Source organism: Phasianus colchicus, chromosome 28, assembly GCF_987193195.1.
Source record: "Phasianus colchicus chromosome 28, bPhaCol1.hap1.1, whole genome shotgun sequence".
NCBI classification, from domain to species: Eukaryota; Metazoa; Chordata; class Aves; order Galliformes; family Phasianidae; genus Phasianus; species Phasianus colchicus.
In genome coordinates, this window is record NC_143463.1 from 2,120,291 (window position 1) to 2,136,758 (window position 16,468).

Consider the following 16,468-nt stretch of genomic DNA (forward strand, 5'->3'; position numbering starts at 1 on the left):
TCAGCTACTTCTGTAATTCATCACCACCTGCCCGGTTATTCCTATCGGCTTCCAACCAAAATAATTAATCATCCCCAACCTGTAAGATGAGGCCATCCTGTTCGAAGAGCCTTCTCTCACACTGAAAGGTAGACCAGTGATCAACAAAACCAAAGGCTTCAGCCTCACACCACTCCTGCTGCCAGTAGTTCATTCCTAGCGTTTCCTTTGTCCTGCAGGTGGGAGGGGGAGGCTCTCTGGATGTTCCTCCTCCGAGCTTTCTTCCAAGTTCCTCTGAGTTTTCCTTAATCCACGGAGTTCCACTCAATATGCCATGTCATTACAACAGCACTAGGAAATGCTGGATGGGTAATTTCATGATCCAAAGCCAGCAGGTTTTCTAAACTTTGTTAACGTTGTCCCTAAGATACGTTATGCTATTGTCCAGCATTCGCACCATTATCATACAAACGAGAAACAACACTTGGATAAATGCTGGGAAGGCTGCAGGAAGACAGAGGGCTGGCCAAATGCCGAGTTGCACGATGTGGATGCCCAGGTCCTATGGACAAAGTGCTCCTACCAATTCACTATTTTTAATTGTCACTTCCCACCAGCATCCAATGGCAGCTACTTCTGCTCACTTGGGAGCTGGAGAGAAGGGTGTAGCTCAGCTACACCCACCCATTCTCTTATCCCTTCAGCTTCCTTAACTGTGATGGAAAGTTCTTCTGACAGTTCCCCAAATGGCACAAAAAGGAACTATAGTAATACTTAACACTTCCCGTTTTGTACTAGGTAGTTTTCATTCATCAATTAATTCATCTCTCCTATCAGGAGACCTTCCAAGAGCATTGTGTTCATGCAAATACATCACAAATATCTCCCCTCTCCCTAATTCAACATGTTAGGATCCACCCACAAAAGGAAGAGGCTTCCTTTTGACTCCTCCACCCACATCTGCTTAGCATTCCCCCTCTCTTTTTCTCTTGATCTTGGTAACTTTTCTGCAAGAGATGTCTTTAAAGATTATTTCATTTTCTGATGCTTTTACTGACACAACAAATGACAGCAAGATATTATACTGAGAAAACATCAAACTGGCACAAACTGAGTTCCTTAGGTAGCTAAGATAAAAATCTAAATTCTGGGGTTTAAAAGCACTGCTAACACAGCTAAATATCTCTGGCCTCGATCAACAATCTCCAAGCACAGTTTCTCACCACTGCCTCAACAACTGATTAGCAAACTCTTTCCCCAAATAAGATCCTGGATTAAAATGCATCTACTGGTAGAACTGGTCCCTTCTCCATGGAAACGGCGTTCCAGCTGTGCATACATTACCTGCTGTGAGGCTGGCACTGGCTGCACCACTGGAGCTTGGGCTGATGCAGAAGGATGAAGTGTCACGGAAGCTGCTGAGTCTGATCCACCCTCTGAACTCTGCATGCTCACTGCTGGAGAGAGCAGAAGGGACATCAGCATAGGAAGCACTGTTACGCTCGCTCACCATAGCCAGGAGCTCCAGGAACCAGTGTCTAAATGGAGCAAAATCCCAGTGGAAGACCCAGGGGGAGTGATAGGAAGGAAGGTAGCTACCTTCCTACACAAGGGCTCTTTTTAGTCTTGGATCTAATTTTAATGCGGTATTATATTAAGAAAAAAGAAAGTTGCACAATTGTTCCGCAGAAAGGGGAGGGAAGGAACAGAAAATGCACTTCTAAATATAACAAAAAAGTGGCATTGGAAAATTATTGTGTCATAGCGAGGGATAACTACAGATCTGTAAGAGTAAGAGCATATTTTTGAAGCCATTTATTCTTCCCTTCTGCTTTATCATGGTTACTGTAAAATTTGTATTGAATACCTGCCTGGGGCTGCATTCTGAAAGTGGGGTGTCCAATTGGGGCGTTCAATCAAACATGAATGCAGAGAACAAGCAGAGGCTGAGTGCCATTCCAAACCTCCAAGGGACACCTCTGCCCTCCAGCCAAGTCCCACATCACTTCATCCTGTCCATGACTCCCAAAGCAGGACCTAAGCCATCACCCTCCTGCCCTATGTGCTGCCCACCCTAAGGGGACTGCTGTGAAAAATTAAAATGCTTTCAAGATGTTTCTGTCATCACTTCTGAATCAACAAATTCAGAAACATCCACATTTTGAGCAGTCATTTCTCCTTCCTCAGTCTTGCTGCTGTGTGCTGCACAGCCCCCGAACAATGGGGTGGAATCCTTTCAGTTTTATTTTTCTACTCCTTTCAGTATCTGAACTTCTCCTTCAGCTTTGTGCAATTGAAGAAGCAAAAGGGAAAATGAGAAGTTTAGGGGCACTCTGGACACCGCTCTTGGTGGCAAAAAGAAGTTTGAGAATGGTTCTAACGGGGGCAGATGTTGGCATTTCAGGTCTGCAGAAAGGTCTCAAGAATGGCTGTAAGAATCACGCTTGAGTGCACTTTTCTGATAGCTCAGGATTACCAGTGCCTCAGCCCTGCTGATACTTTGTCTTCTGGCTTCCCCCAGTGACCAAACGAGAGCAGAGAGAGGCAGAAGATGAACTGTCTGCTGCCAAAAGAAATCATCACCATTAGTTTCAGATTTGTTATAAAACACAGGCTCTGTTACTGATGACAATAAAGCCAGACACAAAGAATACAATGACATCTGCAGCTGTACTTCCAGACAAGGTGGACAGACACAGGAGTGCTGGACCCCAAAACACATGAACAGGACTTAGTATTATTTTGTTCATTAGTAGAACATCCTGCATAGAGAATAATTCATTTCCTACTGAAGCCATCCTGTACTTCCTGAGAACTGCAGAGACAGAACCATGTATGCCATCTGCTAGCAGTAATTTGTGCTGCTGAGATGCTGACAGTATCAACAGAATTCCTGCACTCCAAGCAACCACTGCATGGTGCCCCACATCTCTGTCCACATCCCAGAGACAGCTACCAAAGGAGAAATGGGGAACTGCTTTTTAACAGGATGGTAAGCATGTCCCAGGCCTTTTCACTCCCCTTTCTGGAAGTTGCTCATGCATAGCATGGAACACACTTGCGATGGGTGCTTGGTGTTGGGGCACAGCCCCAGTTTGGTGCCAGTTCTGCCACCTGTCTGAAGCCTGTGCCTGGGAAAGGACTCCTTGCAGGAAGTTTTGCAGATCTGCTCCTGGCAGCCTTGGTAGCTCAGAAACTGCCCCATCATTTCCCCACAGCTCCAGATTTGGTCCCCGTTGGCTGCAGCTGTCCCAGCAGAAGAAACCGACAGAGCTGGGAAAGGTGTCTGGCGCCTCCCAACAGCTGATGGCAGCATAGCAGCCTGGCAGCCCCTTGGGCCGGTGAGTCTGCACAGATGGAGAAACAAATCAGCACTAAACAAAGCCACCAGTGGTTCACAGAAAGGAATAGCAACCATAGCCAACTCCCAATGCTCCAGAGCTCCATGCAGAGCTAAGAGCAAAACCACAACTTAGTTATTTCTCCAGTTAGCAGATGGAATCTGACCCTGCAGAAGGAATAAAACTGCAGTGAGTGAGGCCCCGTGCAACTGTGCATTTCAGGTTCAGACAAGTCTCAAAGCTGCTCAACCTGACGGTGACATCACGCATGGCATCACAGCAGCGGCTGCAGGAGGCGGTGCAGAAATCTGGATTCCACGTTGCATCATCACTGAATGAATCAGGCTGCAGGGCTGCTGGGCTCTGGAAACCTTCTGTTTACACCCCAGCTATCTTGGTATCCAAGCAAACAGCAGTGACAGGAAAGGAAATACAGAAAAAGCTAATAACTTCTGGGTGCTATTTCTGGTCCTGCCACCAACTTGCTCTGTGACCTTGAGCAGGATGCTTCCCCTTTCCTATGCTTCAGTTTTCCCACTCCTAAAAAAGCGATCCTGCTCCCCTCTGTAAGGTGTTTTTCAAGCACTGGCCTCAGAGAGCTGTCAAAGACTGAATGTGTTTGAGAAAGACAAGTAGTCATGCTGCAAGCCTGGGGCTTGATAAAACTCCAATTGTTGCTGCTTCATTCATAAATCTCACGGCCTTCATGTAAATAGCCTTGCCTTTGTTAATCTGTCCTGCCTAAACCAGCTCCAAAACGCTGGGAAAACAGAGATAAGGGAGCACTTTGCAATGTTTTCCACATTCTGATTTGCGGTGAGGGGCATCCAAAAGCTTTGTCCTGCAGCTGGGGTGGAAGCCACCTCACAGGAGCCCAACACCCAGCACCAGGGTCCCAGCAGCCAGGGCTCAACAGAACGCAGAGGTGAAGAGGAGTTCCAAGTATTTTTCCACGGAACACTTTAATATAAACTATCAGCTCCTGGACGCTCAAACAAAAAAGCTTCACTGCTAAATGCTGAGACCTCAATTGTCTTAATAACTGCTGCTGATTAGAGCCAGAGCAGGGAGCCTGCCCCAGAGAAAGTATTCGGATTGTTTTCCTTTGCTGCTCTGCTCCTCATTCAGCAGGGCTGCAGCCCTACAGCTGCCCAGATTTAATAGGAGAGGGTGCAAGTGCTGTTCCTCCTGGCCACCCCTCCCTTACTTTTACTGCATGTAGGAGCAGCCTCACTGAAAGGCAGGAAGTCCTGGAGTGGGACTGGCACACCAGTGTGATTCTCACGGGTGAAAGCAGTGTGTGAGGTGCATGGATGGCATCTAGGTCTTGCATTTACATAGCTACATTTTTTAGGTGCAAATGTAAAACACAGGAGCTACCTACCCTGCACCAGCAAACAGTGAGTGCCATTTTTTAAGCCAGAATAATGGTTAAAGCATACCAGTGTTGCTTTGAGAATACTAACATGGCTTGTTTCAATGATTTACATGCTCAGTGGAAGGCAAAACATATTGTGAACCATTTTATGGTGGGGAAAAATTGAATTTGCTTTTCAAAGCTTACTTGGTCATCCTTTGATCTTATTTAAACTTTTTACATTCTTTTATTACATCTTTATTATATTTTTTTCCTGGCAGAATTTTTGAAATGGAATACAATACCAGGGCAGAAATGAGGGGAAGGAAAATGTCTCAGATGAGGTTGTTCTTGTTTGTTGTCTTTAATAAAAATAGTCAATAATTCTACCTCTGGGACAAATTCTCAGCCATTTATTGTTCAGTTTTACAGTAAACCTCAGCAGATGCTAATGCCTCTGTTGGGTGATTCCACTGACTGTGTTTGCCATTAGAGAATGGGCTTAGCACTGCCCCTCTAAGGGGATTTCTGGACTTTAAATATGGGGCATAAAAATCCACCAAGAAAATAATTGCCTCAAAGCACAAGAATCACTAGTAAACCTAAGACTGAAGAACATACTTCATGTCTTGCATTTCAACTGAAGACAGAAAGAAAAACGTTCATTTTTCCAGGCAAACCTGCTATCATCATGTCTTCCTTCTTTATTTCTGATGCCACGCTCATTAAACAGGAAGCAAATGCCAACTGCATTAGCTCTCCAGCTAAAAGAAGGGATCCTGAGTTTTTAATCGCCACCTGCACATGTTGTCAGACACATCCTACAGCAGGGACTGAAGATAAAAACCAAAATCAGAATGCAGGCAGCCGTGGGAACAGAGATGAGCTTGGTTACATCAAAACACACAACTACAATGAAGTGCAGGTAGATGCAACAGAACAGTGAGAAGCCTGAAGAGCCAGATGTGATTGCTAAGGGAATTTATAGTAAACTTCACCCTAAATGATGGGTAATCTTTGTGCTTCTTTAATATTACCATCAGTTAATGAGATCTGCAGTACCCAACAGCCAGGATGCTGAACTGAGCCCAGTTTCTCCTCCAAGATTTCTTTTGGTTTGCTGGACTTCAGGCTGACCAAGGGGTAAAACAACCAGGGAATCAGAAGCAGTCACTTTTCCATGTACAGGATTGTGATACAGCTCTGAGATTTTTATGGAAATCCCATAATAGTTGGTGTTTTACCAAAAATCCAACATGGGAAATGTGTAGCAATGGGAAAGTTGTAGTTTAATTAGAAGAAATGAACAATTTCTTACCCATAGCATTGACTTGCTGGATTGAAATTCAAGTCCAAGTTTCTGCTTTTTTTCCTGTTTGGTTGATTTTGTACATTTTCTGCATACTTTGAAGGGAAGGTTTACAATTTAAAATAGTTATTTGCTTTCTGGAACTTTTTTCAGGTTTAGCTGGCATGGAGCTTGAATAAATAGGAAAAACAGAATGGCAACAACTGGATTCAGAAGAAATAAAAACATTATTTAACCACCAAGTTCTACACAAGCTCTAAATGGTATTTACTCCCCTGTTTATCTACCAACTTGTCTCTACACAAAGGATGCAGGGTTTCTGCTTTTAACAGATTCACTACTGAGGACCCTCAATAAACTCAGAAGTGTTCAAAAATAATAAAAGGAATACAGAAAATAGCAGATCTTCACTTTCTATTCTAGCAGATGAACGCCAACTGTTGACTTTATCTACCACCTCCTATGCTACATTTATTTTATTTGAGGTTTTCTTCAGTATTTTCCATTTCTTTCAGCATTTTTTGCCTAGTCTCTTTTTAATAATTTGCTCTGAAAAGGCATTAGCTGCGTTTTAACTACAGCACAGAAAGGAACTGTCTTTATTTGGAAAAGAACACATTTCTATATTACGTGAATAAAAACGTGACCACATGAATTACACCACCATAGAGCAGAATCAAGGCAAATGCTTGTATCAAACCCAGCTCGCTTCCTGCCTCCATGCATCCTTTATTCCTGCAGTGCTTGTCTCCAAAGCATGATATCTCCAAGAAATAACAGGCGTTTCCCTGAAATTCCTATCAGGAAAATATTTTATTTTCCCATTGCCCATTAAACTCAGGGCTGAAGGAACTGTGGGCTGCTGCCACGCGGCTCTGAACCGAGGATGTGGACAGGCATGTCTCTATGCCTGCACCCAGCATTCTGCTTCAGGAAAATGGAGTTTCAAGGCTGTGAAACCAACAGAAACAGATCACCATTGGGTGGTTGTGTCCATGGTTAGGATTAAAGTTGTCACCTCCTTCATGCACTACAGCAAACACTCAGGGGGTGAAGCTCCCAGCACGGTTGTTAGTATTGAGTACACCTCGTTTGGGCTGGAAGGGACCCTCCAGCACCGTCCCCCCAAGTCCCACTCCCTGCCATGAGCTAGTTAACCCCCCAGCTCAGGCTGCCCAGGGCCCAATCCATGGCCTTGGGCCTCCAGGGATGGGGCACCCATGGCTCTCAGCAGCAGTGCCAGGACCTCACCATCCTGACGAATTTCCTCCTCATATCCAACCTAAATCTCCCCTTTTTTTGGATTAAAGCCATTCCCCCTCCTCCTACCACTATCAGACCCTGTAAAAAGTTGGTCTCTCTTCTTTTCATAAGTTCCCTTTAAGTACTGGAAGACCTTATCCAGACATTATATCCAAAGGAAGGCTGTTCCTTACCCAAAATATTATATATCCAGAAAATGTGATACCAGCTCAACTTTGGAGAGCCACAGTATTTCCTTACTCCCTTTTAGCTGCTCTGGGAGCTGTGGAAGATCCTTTCTGCTCAGCGTTTAGAAGGAGCTGGATTCAGAGGAGCAGTTAGGGCTGCACAGAGAAGGACAGTGAGATTCCCATGAGCAATGACGTTCTCCTTCTTCCAATTTTGTCCCATAGGATGGGAGAGCCCTGCCAAACTCAGCAGCAAAATGGGGCAAAGCTTGGGGGCATCCCTGGCTCTGAGCATGAATGTGCCCTTGTCACCTCGAGTAACACAGTGAGTATTCCAGATAAACAGGAGCTGGCACTTGAGCAGCCTCATCTGAAGGGTGTCCTGAACTGCAAGTCATAACCTTTAGCCTTTTAATAAGCAGTGCTAAGTGGAGGGGATGGAAAAAGGAAGGCAAATATTACAAGGAACTTGATAATAAGCTGATTCTGGAAAGGCTGCTTATTAAATTGCTTCAAAATGATATGAACAGAGAAGGCACCAGAGCCTTCCACTGATTAGGTTAAATTAATTTAAAACAGAAGCAACCCTGCTCGTCTAAGAGCTCCAGTTACCTGGAAACCCAGATAAATCCAAAACATGAGTTTTGAGGGCAGCAGCAGTATGGCTGTTTTTTCAGAAACATGGTCCTCATGGAAAAATACAAATTTGGAAACAGCTTTTATTAGCAGTAGTTAATAATATACTGTTATATAAATATAAACACAGTCTTTAATTGGATTTCATGGAATCAGTCATGTAATATATATATATATATACAGACATATATACATAACTGTTGCATAACAGCAGCTTAGTAACCTTTACTGTTTCTTTAAAAGTGACTTTCAGTGGTAGGAGAGAGCTGGGAACATCTCAGTGCTGGCTGCTTGAGTGGAGTTTCCTTAAAAGCCAGGTGAGATGGAGCAGCAGAGCTGTGATGGGTTAATGCTGCTGGGAACAGTCTGATTACAAATCTCGTGTGCTCAGAGCTCAGACCTGAGCACTGGCAAAAGAACTCAGTGGCTCCCCCTCCCATCCATAAGACTGTCCCTTTTTCATTTTAGCCCAATGACTTTAACACTCCCCAGGTGTCAAAAGTGGGATTGAAATCCCCTAGACCTGAACACATCCCTTCTGGTGTGTAGGAACAGGGAGGTCAGCATCATCCCATTCACTGCTGTGCTGCACTCCACCCCCCAGAACCTTACCTGTGACAGCCCCAGACAGCATCTGTTCTTAAGGAAAAGTTCCACAGCTCCAGGTTTTCAGACTGGCAAAGCCCTGACAAGAAGTGCTTGAAAGTCCTTGCATCCTTTCTATGAGCTAGCTAAATCTTGACTTCAGAAAAGTTTTGCTATAGCCATGGAAAACAGTGCTGCCCAAGAGAACTTCTGGAGATTGCTGGGCAGTCAGGAGGCTTTCATATCTGAAAGGAGGAAAAAAATGTCACACACTGAACTCTGTTCCACACCGTGGCCTTTTGGGTACCACCTGCAACACGTGCGGTGAACACGTGGTAAAATCAAGCACAAGTTCTGGCTCCAATTCATCATCTTCCCATACTTTTAATATGTACACTGCAGGGTTTCCCAGGGCTGTGGTTCAACAGGGGAAGTGCAGTCTACCAGGCAATACTCTGGCACAACATTGTGAAGGCTGCTCTCTAGGACAAACCTTCAAAGTGCTGTTTTGGACCACAGCATAACCCCATCCCAGCTGCTTAACCCCATCCCAGCTGCTCCCACGCTGCCCTCAGTACCTGGATGCATTCATGCTGTCCAGAGGACTTAGTCCCTTTGAGGACTGGGTATTGTGATGTATAACATTGGATGTGCTTTTGTAGGATCCGCTTTTATAGCTGTGACAGAGAACAATGGAAGATGTCCCTTATTTTAAATTAACTCCCAGTGAATCTGAACCTACATGTCCATCGTTTACTTGCTTAGCCTACAGAATCCTTCAGGTCTCAAGGCTGGCCGCCCTTCTGACACATCAAACCTGAAGTAGGAGATGTGCTGCAGTACTTTGTTTAGAAATGGGGCAGCAGCAGCTGTTCCCATCATGCCCATCTGGTAAGCAGGAGACTGCTGCCAACGCAGCCCAGTATTGCTATTTATTTACATAGCACCATTCTCGAGTGTTATGGTGCTTAACAAAGTTAAGCAGAACAAGCCACAAACATAAACTGTGGCTATTCAGAAAAAAAGGCTTCAAATCAGATTTTAAAGCAGCTGAACTTAGGGGAGAGTTTTCACCATGTGGTGCATAAAAACATGGCACAAGGAAGTAATTTAAGAAGCCAGAAAGGAGTTGGGCAAGGAGAGGAACCAGAAGCAGTCAAGTCTTCATCCTGATCCAGCTCTGACTGCAGCATCTCTCCATCCATGCACAAGATGCTTTGACAGGCTGTGCTGGGGACTGGTGTTACTGGGGCAGAGCACTGCAGTGGGCTGAGCTCTGCTCCTGCCCTGCAGAAAAGAGGTCTCACCCTCTGTGCAGTGCCCTGTGCCAGGGTGAAACCTCACATGGAGCAAGGAGGACACAAGGTTGCCAATGAGCCTCTGGAGCAATCTCTTCTTGGGAGTTTGGGGTTTGTTGTTGGTAACTCTCCTCATGCACACACAGTAAAATAGCAGCACGTTCAAAACCCACGTTGGCTGTGTGCATTTGGGGGCACGCTCATCTGGGAGTCACAGGCTGGTATGGCAAGGGGGTCCTGAACTGGAGCCCCCAGCTTCTGCCAGCTCATTCATTGCAGCATTCTGTGCATGTTATTGCAGCTCAGAGACAGAAACTGCTTTCCACAGCAGTGCACCGATAGTAGTGAGAGGGAGAAGGAGCTGGGCTTTGTCCCATGGAGATTTACTGTTCATACAGCTATTGACAAGTGTACTGCAGACTAAACATGACCCCCCAGATTGAAACCACAAGCTGTCTACAACCACAATTCTTGGAAAAGCTAAGAAAAGGGGAGGCTGCTTCAGATTCCCTAAAGAAAACATTTAGGAATATGTACTGGAATACCGTGCACTTGGAGAATGGCACGGCTGTATTTTTGGTGAGGACAAGAATAGGACAGAATGTGTTCAAGTTGAAAGGGAGAAGATAAAGTCTTCAATGCATGCTGGTCTAGCAGTTTGTATTTTGCAGCAATCATGTCCACAAAGAAAAAAAACCACTGTCTGTTACCAAATGAGGAATAACTGAGTTATAACTTGATCCAACTGAGGAATCCCAGCAGGCAGTGCTTTTGGCCGGGAGATTCGAGTGGGTGGCTTCCCAACAGCCTCCCCGGCCCCCAGCTGCCTCTGCCTGCCCTGAGAGGGGCTCAGATAGCACTGGACCCGCTCTGTTCTGTCCATGTGCAGCATAAAGCTTCCGTTTTAAAAGCACATCCTGAGTGCTGCACTCTAGATCAAACTGGGAGATTTGAGCCCTTGTGAAAACCTATGAGGGGGGAAGCAAGACGGTTAGATTTAACTCAAGTCCTGAGAGCACTTCTGGGTGCTACGGGGGGAGCTGCAGCCCCACTTCAGTTCCGCAAAACAGGAGAAAACGCAGGGGCTGCACGGCTGCAGCAAAAGTATGGGATGCACGGCTTGCATGGGAGGAGCAGCCGGCAGATGTTGGGTGACGAAGCGGGCAGGGCGATGTTTGGGGAGCAACACGGGTTGCTAGAGGAGACCGAGCCCGCAGCGGCGGCCGGGCCGCGTTGCTGTGCGACGCAGGGAACACTTCCCAAACCAAACAGTGCCAGCCCCACCGGCCCCAGCGCGCGCCGCCAGCGCACTAAATATGTCAGCGGGTATTTTCAGCAGCCCGGGGAGGATCGACAAATAATGTCTTTGCTATAGTAACTGAGCGGGGGGGCTGCAGGGTGTGGGGTGTTGTGGGTTTTTCTTTCTTTCTTTCTTTTTTTTTTTTTATCATTATTACAGAATAAATGGATTGAGAGCCCTTCAGTGGAAATGCACGGGAAAGGAGCTGTTTTGAAAACCTCTTTCTTTGATTTGTTTTCTCAAATATTATTAAGCTCTTTTAAAGAGAGTGATCATCAGTCAGTCACCACGCTGTGACTCCTGCTCTCTGTGCGGTGAAGCCTTGCACAGCACTGCACGGACACCAGCCCCAACCACAGCCCCTTCTCCAACTTCTTTTCACTTATCTGTAGATACCCAAACATTTCCCAGCAGAGTTTTCAGCCCCTTTAGAGCAGGTTTGCTTTTCCTTATGGTACCTGGGGAGCCCAGGCTGCAGGTGGGACATCAGTGTTCAGGAGGCAATGTGCTTTTTGGGTGTCCTCTGCTTGATGGAGAGGAAAAACTCACCAGCAAGATGTTTTCTTCTAAATCCATGAACAGGGTAAATTGATTTAAATTAACTATTTCCTTTCTTTTTGAGGCAATGAACCATAAGCAAAGATTTATAAAATCTCACAGGATTTTAAGTGCGAGCTCTCTCTCTATGGAAGTGAAGAATAGAGGCTGGTTTCTATTGGACTGGTGGAAACAGGCCATTGTCCTGGGCACAGTGGTACAATCCAAAACATAAAAGTTCTGCTGTGCTTGCTAATCATCGTTAAGGCCACACGCTGCTGTCACAAGCTTGCTAATTCAATAGGAGCCGAATTTGGGCAGAATTTGTCCCTTTAACTTTCAAATCTCAGCTTAGGCACTGGCATCCCATCAGCTCACCTTCACAGTGCCTACCAACAAGGCTTATCACTGCAGCTGGTGGCTTCCAAGTGCAGGGTGCTCTCAGCATTCCCTTTGTAGCACGTTCATGTATCTACTCCTGGCACAGACTTCCAGGGCACTGCAACAGCACTGCACTATGGCACTCACCTCTCCAAGGCAGATGCCATGAAAATCTGAAATCACTCAACCACTAGATCTCAAAAAGTCACAGTATGGGGTACATTTTACATGAGGTGTTTCAACAGTTTTGTTCTTTATTTAAAGACTTGCTGACTTCAGTCTCCCAAGCACCCGGCCTTCTAGCACTTGGTTGCTTGCACCTCCATCTCACAGGCCTCCTGTCCTTCAAATGGGAACCCTGAGAACATTTTGGAATATTTCTGGTGATGAGAAGAAAGACTTGTGTGAGAGCCAGGAGCTGAGCATAGCCTGGCACCTTCAAAATGACAACTGAAAGCTAAGAAATGCCAGAACATGAAGAGTCTCCCCAGCAGAGGAATAAAAAGCACACAGTTTGCAGCTATCTGAGGTGAAGTGGGAGCCTTTGTGCTCACTGCACAAAAAAGTGACCTCAAACTGCTTACTGCTATCCTACCTTATGGTAGACTTCAGCACTGAAGACTCCAAGCTGCGTGAAATACAGTTTAAAATGAAATATGGTCAAAAGATGCTTTATCACTGCAACATTTGGCCAAGGAAAGGGCTTCCACAGATGCTCCTGGCTCAGAGGAACAGCTCTGCCCCCAGCCTCCTGATAGTTCTGGTCTCACTCAATGCCAAGAATCCTTCTACCAAAGCTACCCAAGCAATGCCTTTGCTGGCATCAGCCCAAGACCTATCAGCTCAGATGCAAGACCTGCAGCCATGAAAGAGCCACTGTTCCTACTCCTTATTAAGATGGGCAAATTAAGCCCAAGACTTTCCTCTTTCTATTTCTTTCTGCTAAGTGCCCTCATTCCTGCCTTTAATATGCTAAAAAGTTACCGCTGGGATGAGGAAAATGCATTAACACTGAGAGCTGACACCTCTTATCACAAGTGAGGATGCTGGTGGGGGTTCACAGCTCAGTTGCTGGAGTCCTGTTACTCCCACAGAGCTGCACCATACAGAAAGAAGTTTCCAGCTTTCTGACTTTTACTGCAAAAGCACAAAGAACCCAATTTCAGTAAGCCACTATTTGAACAGTCAGCCTTCCTCACTTGTATCTCCTGGTGATTTTTAACACACCCTTATTTTAGGGCATTTCTGACTTTGAGTGTATTCACAATCAAATACCATCTGAACCCTCTCCTTCCTTTTTTTCTTTACCTTCCCTAAGAATTCTTCTACTTTTTGCTTTCCAGAAAATGAAACCCACATCCTCTTCTTGCAAGAACTAGAGCAATGCTAGGAGAGTTAAGTGTGATGGCAGGAGCTATTTCCAGTCTATATAGCATTTACTGCCTGTGCTGAGCAGTATATTGAAGAGACCATGAAATGGTAATTTTCTACAGACTGCTGGAGATACAGTCTCAAATAGAAGGAAAACAGCTTTGAGAGATTTTTGCCCATTTCATCTCCAGAAACCGCACAAAACTTTAACACCTCCCTTTGGCTAAAGCTTTCTGAGTTACACTTGAAAAACTGAAAAGGAAAACCAGATGAGGGTGGGGGGAGGAGCAGATAGTGATGATCCAGAGCTAAAATATCCATTAGTGGCAAATTCCACCATCTCCTCCCCCTCCCCAAAAGCTGGGAGGGTCAGATTCCACCCGCAAACAGAGCCACGGGGCTGCAGGCTCACCCAGTGAGGCCTTTTCATTGTGCTGCTTGGCTCCAGGCTGCTAGGCAACCCGAGCAGCCGTGCTGCTCATATGCATTAAGTATTAACTATTATTTCATTCCTTTCCCCTTTTTATCAAAAGGCAGCAATCTCAGTTCCCAAGCTTTTCTCTCTGCAAAGCAAATGCTGACTGGACACAGCTGGAAGTGGGGTCAAAGCCACGTAAGAGTTGAACACCCCCGGGTTTCTCAGCCCTGCAGGATGCTCTCAAACTCAGCTGCTTTGGATGCATAGGATTTCCAACACCTGGCATTAACCACCTACCCCAAGTGCCCTCCTTGGGAGCTCAGTGCTCAGTTTGCTGTGCAAGGAGATGCAGGCAGTCTGGGGAGGAGATGCTGCCTGCACTAGGACTCCAAAGTTCAGGTTAGTGCCCAGAAGGAAGCAATGCAAACACTGCAGCCAGTCAGATCAAAAGAAAGCAGCAGTTGCCAGTGTGTAGAAGCTGCAGAGATACTTCAGGTCTGCAAAAAAATTTGGCAACATATTCCTACAAGTCAACCATACAACTTTATAGCAAAGAGTAAGCACTGATGTAACAAAACAGGGTAACTGATACTGGAGGACGCGGGTACCATGGGAGTCACTTTCCATATTACACAGCAATTTAGATGTAAGTGGCTCACATTTGAAAAGCAGTAAACTATGACTGAACAGATTTATTGTAGGTATACGCTATGTTAATAAGTGAGCTAGTAAAAACCAAGCAATAGGAGAGATAGAAACTCCTGTTCTTCTTTGTACAAGTTTCTTTCATCCCTGCCTAGGACATCTCCCAAGTCCATGCACAAACACCAGCTCATGCCTCCATCCACAATCACCAGTGCAGCTCCTCCCTGCCTCCTCCTGAGCACACACAGGAGAAATGCAGCAGTACAAAACAGTGGAACTGCTCCTGAACCAAAAGAAGTGTTACTTTCACTGTCTTCTTCCTAGGTATGACAAATATTTAAAGTACTCCAAGTGTATGGCCAGCCCAAGCAGTGCAGTAAGGCCCTCTCATAGCAATGTTTGAAGCCTTGGTGTACACAGGGCTGCCCAAGGTCCTGCACCTCCCTTTGAGGCCTTGTTCCTTACTACACATCAATGCTGATACACCAACTGCTCAAGAGCCTGGTTTAAAACTTAGGTGACACTCCTGCATGGTAATAACCAGGATCCTTTATAGCAAAGGAAGGTGTGGTGAGGTGCTGGAACAGCTGCCTAGAGAGGCTGTAGATGCTCCATCCATCCATGGAGGTGTTCAAGGCCAGATTGGATGGGGCCCTGGGCAACCTGGTCTAGTATTTAAATGGGGAGGTTGGTAGTCCTGCATGTGGCAGGGGGGTTGGAGATTCATGATCCTTGGGTCCCTTCCAACCCTGGCCATTCTGTGATTCTGTGACAGCAAGAGAAGAATGGATGTGCAGAAGTTCTCACCTGCAAGACAAGGGCAAGGCAAGCCAGAGCTGACTGTGCACAGCTGCTGAGCTGGATGCACAGCACTCTGAGCCCAGTGACATTTCTGAGTAATTACTAAACGTTAAGATCCATTATAATGTTAATTTGCTGGCTGGCTGTTGTGTAGCAGCGTAATTAGATGTTGTGTAGCTGAGATACAAACAGGAAGGAATGCAAGGAATGTCACTGCTTAGGGACTGGGCACTGCTGGAGCAGAGCCCACACGGGATGGTGCAGAGCTGGCACAGAGCTGGCACATCCACGCACCACCAGGCTGCAAAAGGAAGCCATGCGTGGAGCAGGGCCTGCTCTGTGATCCTCCTCTGGGGCACGAAGGCTTCACTGCAGCACAAATAGAGCTGGTGAGCAATGCACGAGGCTGAGCCATGGGGTGTTGTCAGGTGAGCATCCCTACACTCTTGCCCCAAGGCAGGGTTGATACAAGGGTACCTCTCGGTATCATACTTCAAATTCCCTCATTCCAATCAAAGAAAATAGTAGCTGCCACAACTGAGAGCACCCTATTGGTTTATGTCACTATTTTGACCGAAGTTTTCAAGTTAAATCTTTCCTTTAATAGAGGCCAGACAGAAAATGTTTGTTTTTTAAATTATGAGACATTTCCTGAGCTAGGGATGCACTCGCAAGCAACAACAGTGCCCTACAGCTGAGGATGACAAAAACTTTCAAATATTAAAACAGATTTCTTTATACATGGCTTTGCCTTATATCAGAATTAAGAGAAGCAATAGTTGTTTTTTTTTCCCCCCTATTTAAAGAAAGTAACCTAATGTCACAGCACATTTGGAACCAGAATCAGCCATCATTTCATTTCTGAAACATACCTACTGAAAGGACTGCCAGATTTGATACAAATTTTCCTCCACAAAATGAACTGGTTAAATGAAAACTAAATTGCAGTTCCTACAGCTTTGTAATAGTAAACTTCACGCAACAGCTTCGTAATTTGCAGATGGAAATTCTGCTCTGAAAAGGAAAGCTGTCAGCAGCCGAGAAGAGAGTAACAAGCCTCCCAAGGCCAAATAATCATCA

At 45.6% G+C, this 16,468-nt stretch overlaps 1 protein-coding gene across 13 annotated transcripts in view; it reads right to left on the minus strand.

Annotated features, from left to right (window-relative positions):
• RFX2 (regulatory factor X2) overlaps positions 1-16,468 on the minus strand; it is a 55,299-nt gene that overhangs the window by 27,532 nt on the left and 11,299 nt on the right. For 5 of the 13 annotated variants that reach the window (XM_090125950.1, XM_031604632.2, XM_031604635.2 and 2 more), the window contains exons 2-6: positions 8,665-8,882; positions 7,423-7,572; positions 5,996-6,156; positions 5,358-5,510; positions 1,324-1,436 (exon numbers count right to left, since the gene is read on the minus strand). In XM_090125950.1, the coding sequence (XP_089982076.1) occupies positions 1,324-1,436; positions 5,358-5,430 (186 nt within the window). In that variant the 5' untranslated portion in view covers positions 5,431-5,510; positions 5,996-6,156; positions 7,423-7,572; positions 8,665-8,882. Of the gene's footprint in view, positions 1-79; positions 209-1,323; positions 1,437-5,357; positions 5,511-5,995; positions 6,157-7,422; positions 7,573-8,664; positions 8,883-16,468 lie in introns of those variants that run through there. The other 8 variants (XM_031604634.2, XM_031604628.2, XM_031604633.2 and 5 more) reach the window with 6 other exon arrangements.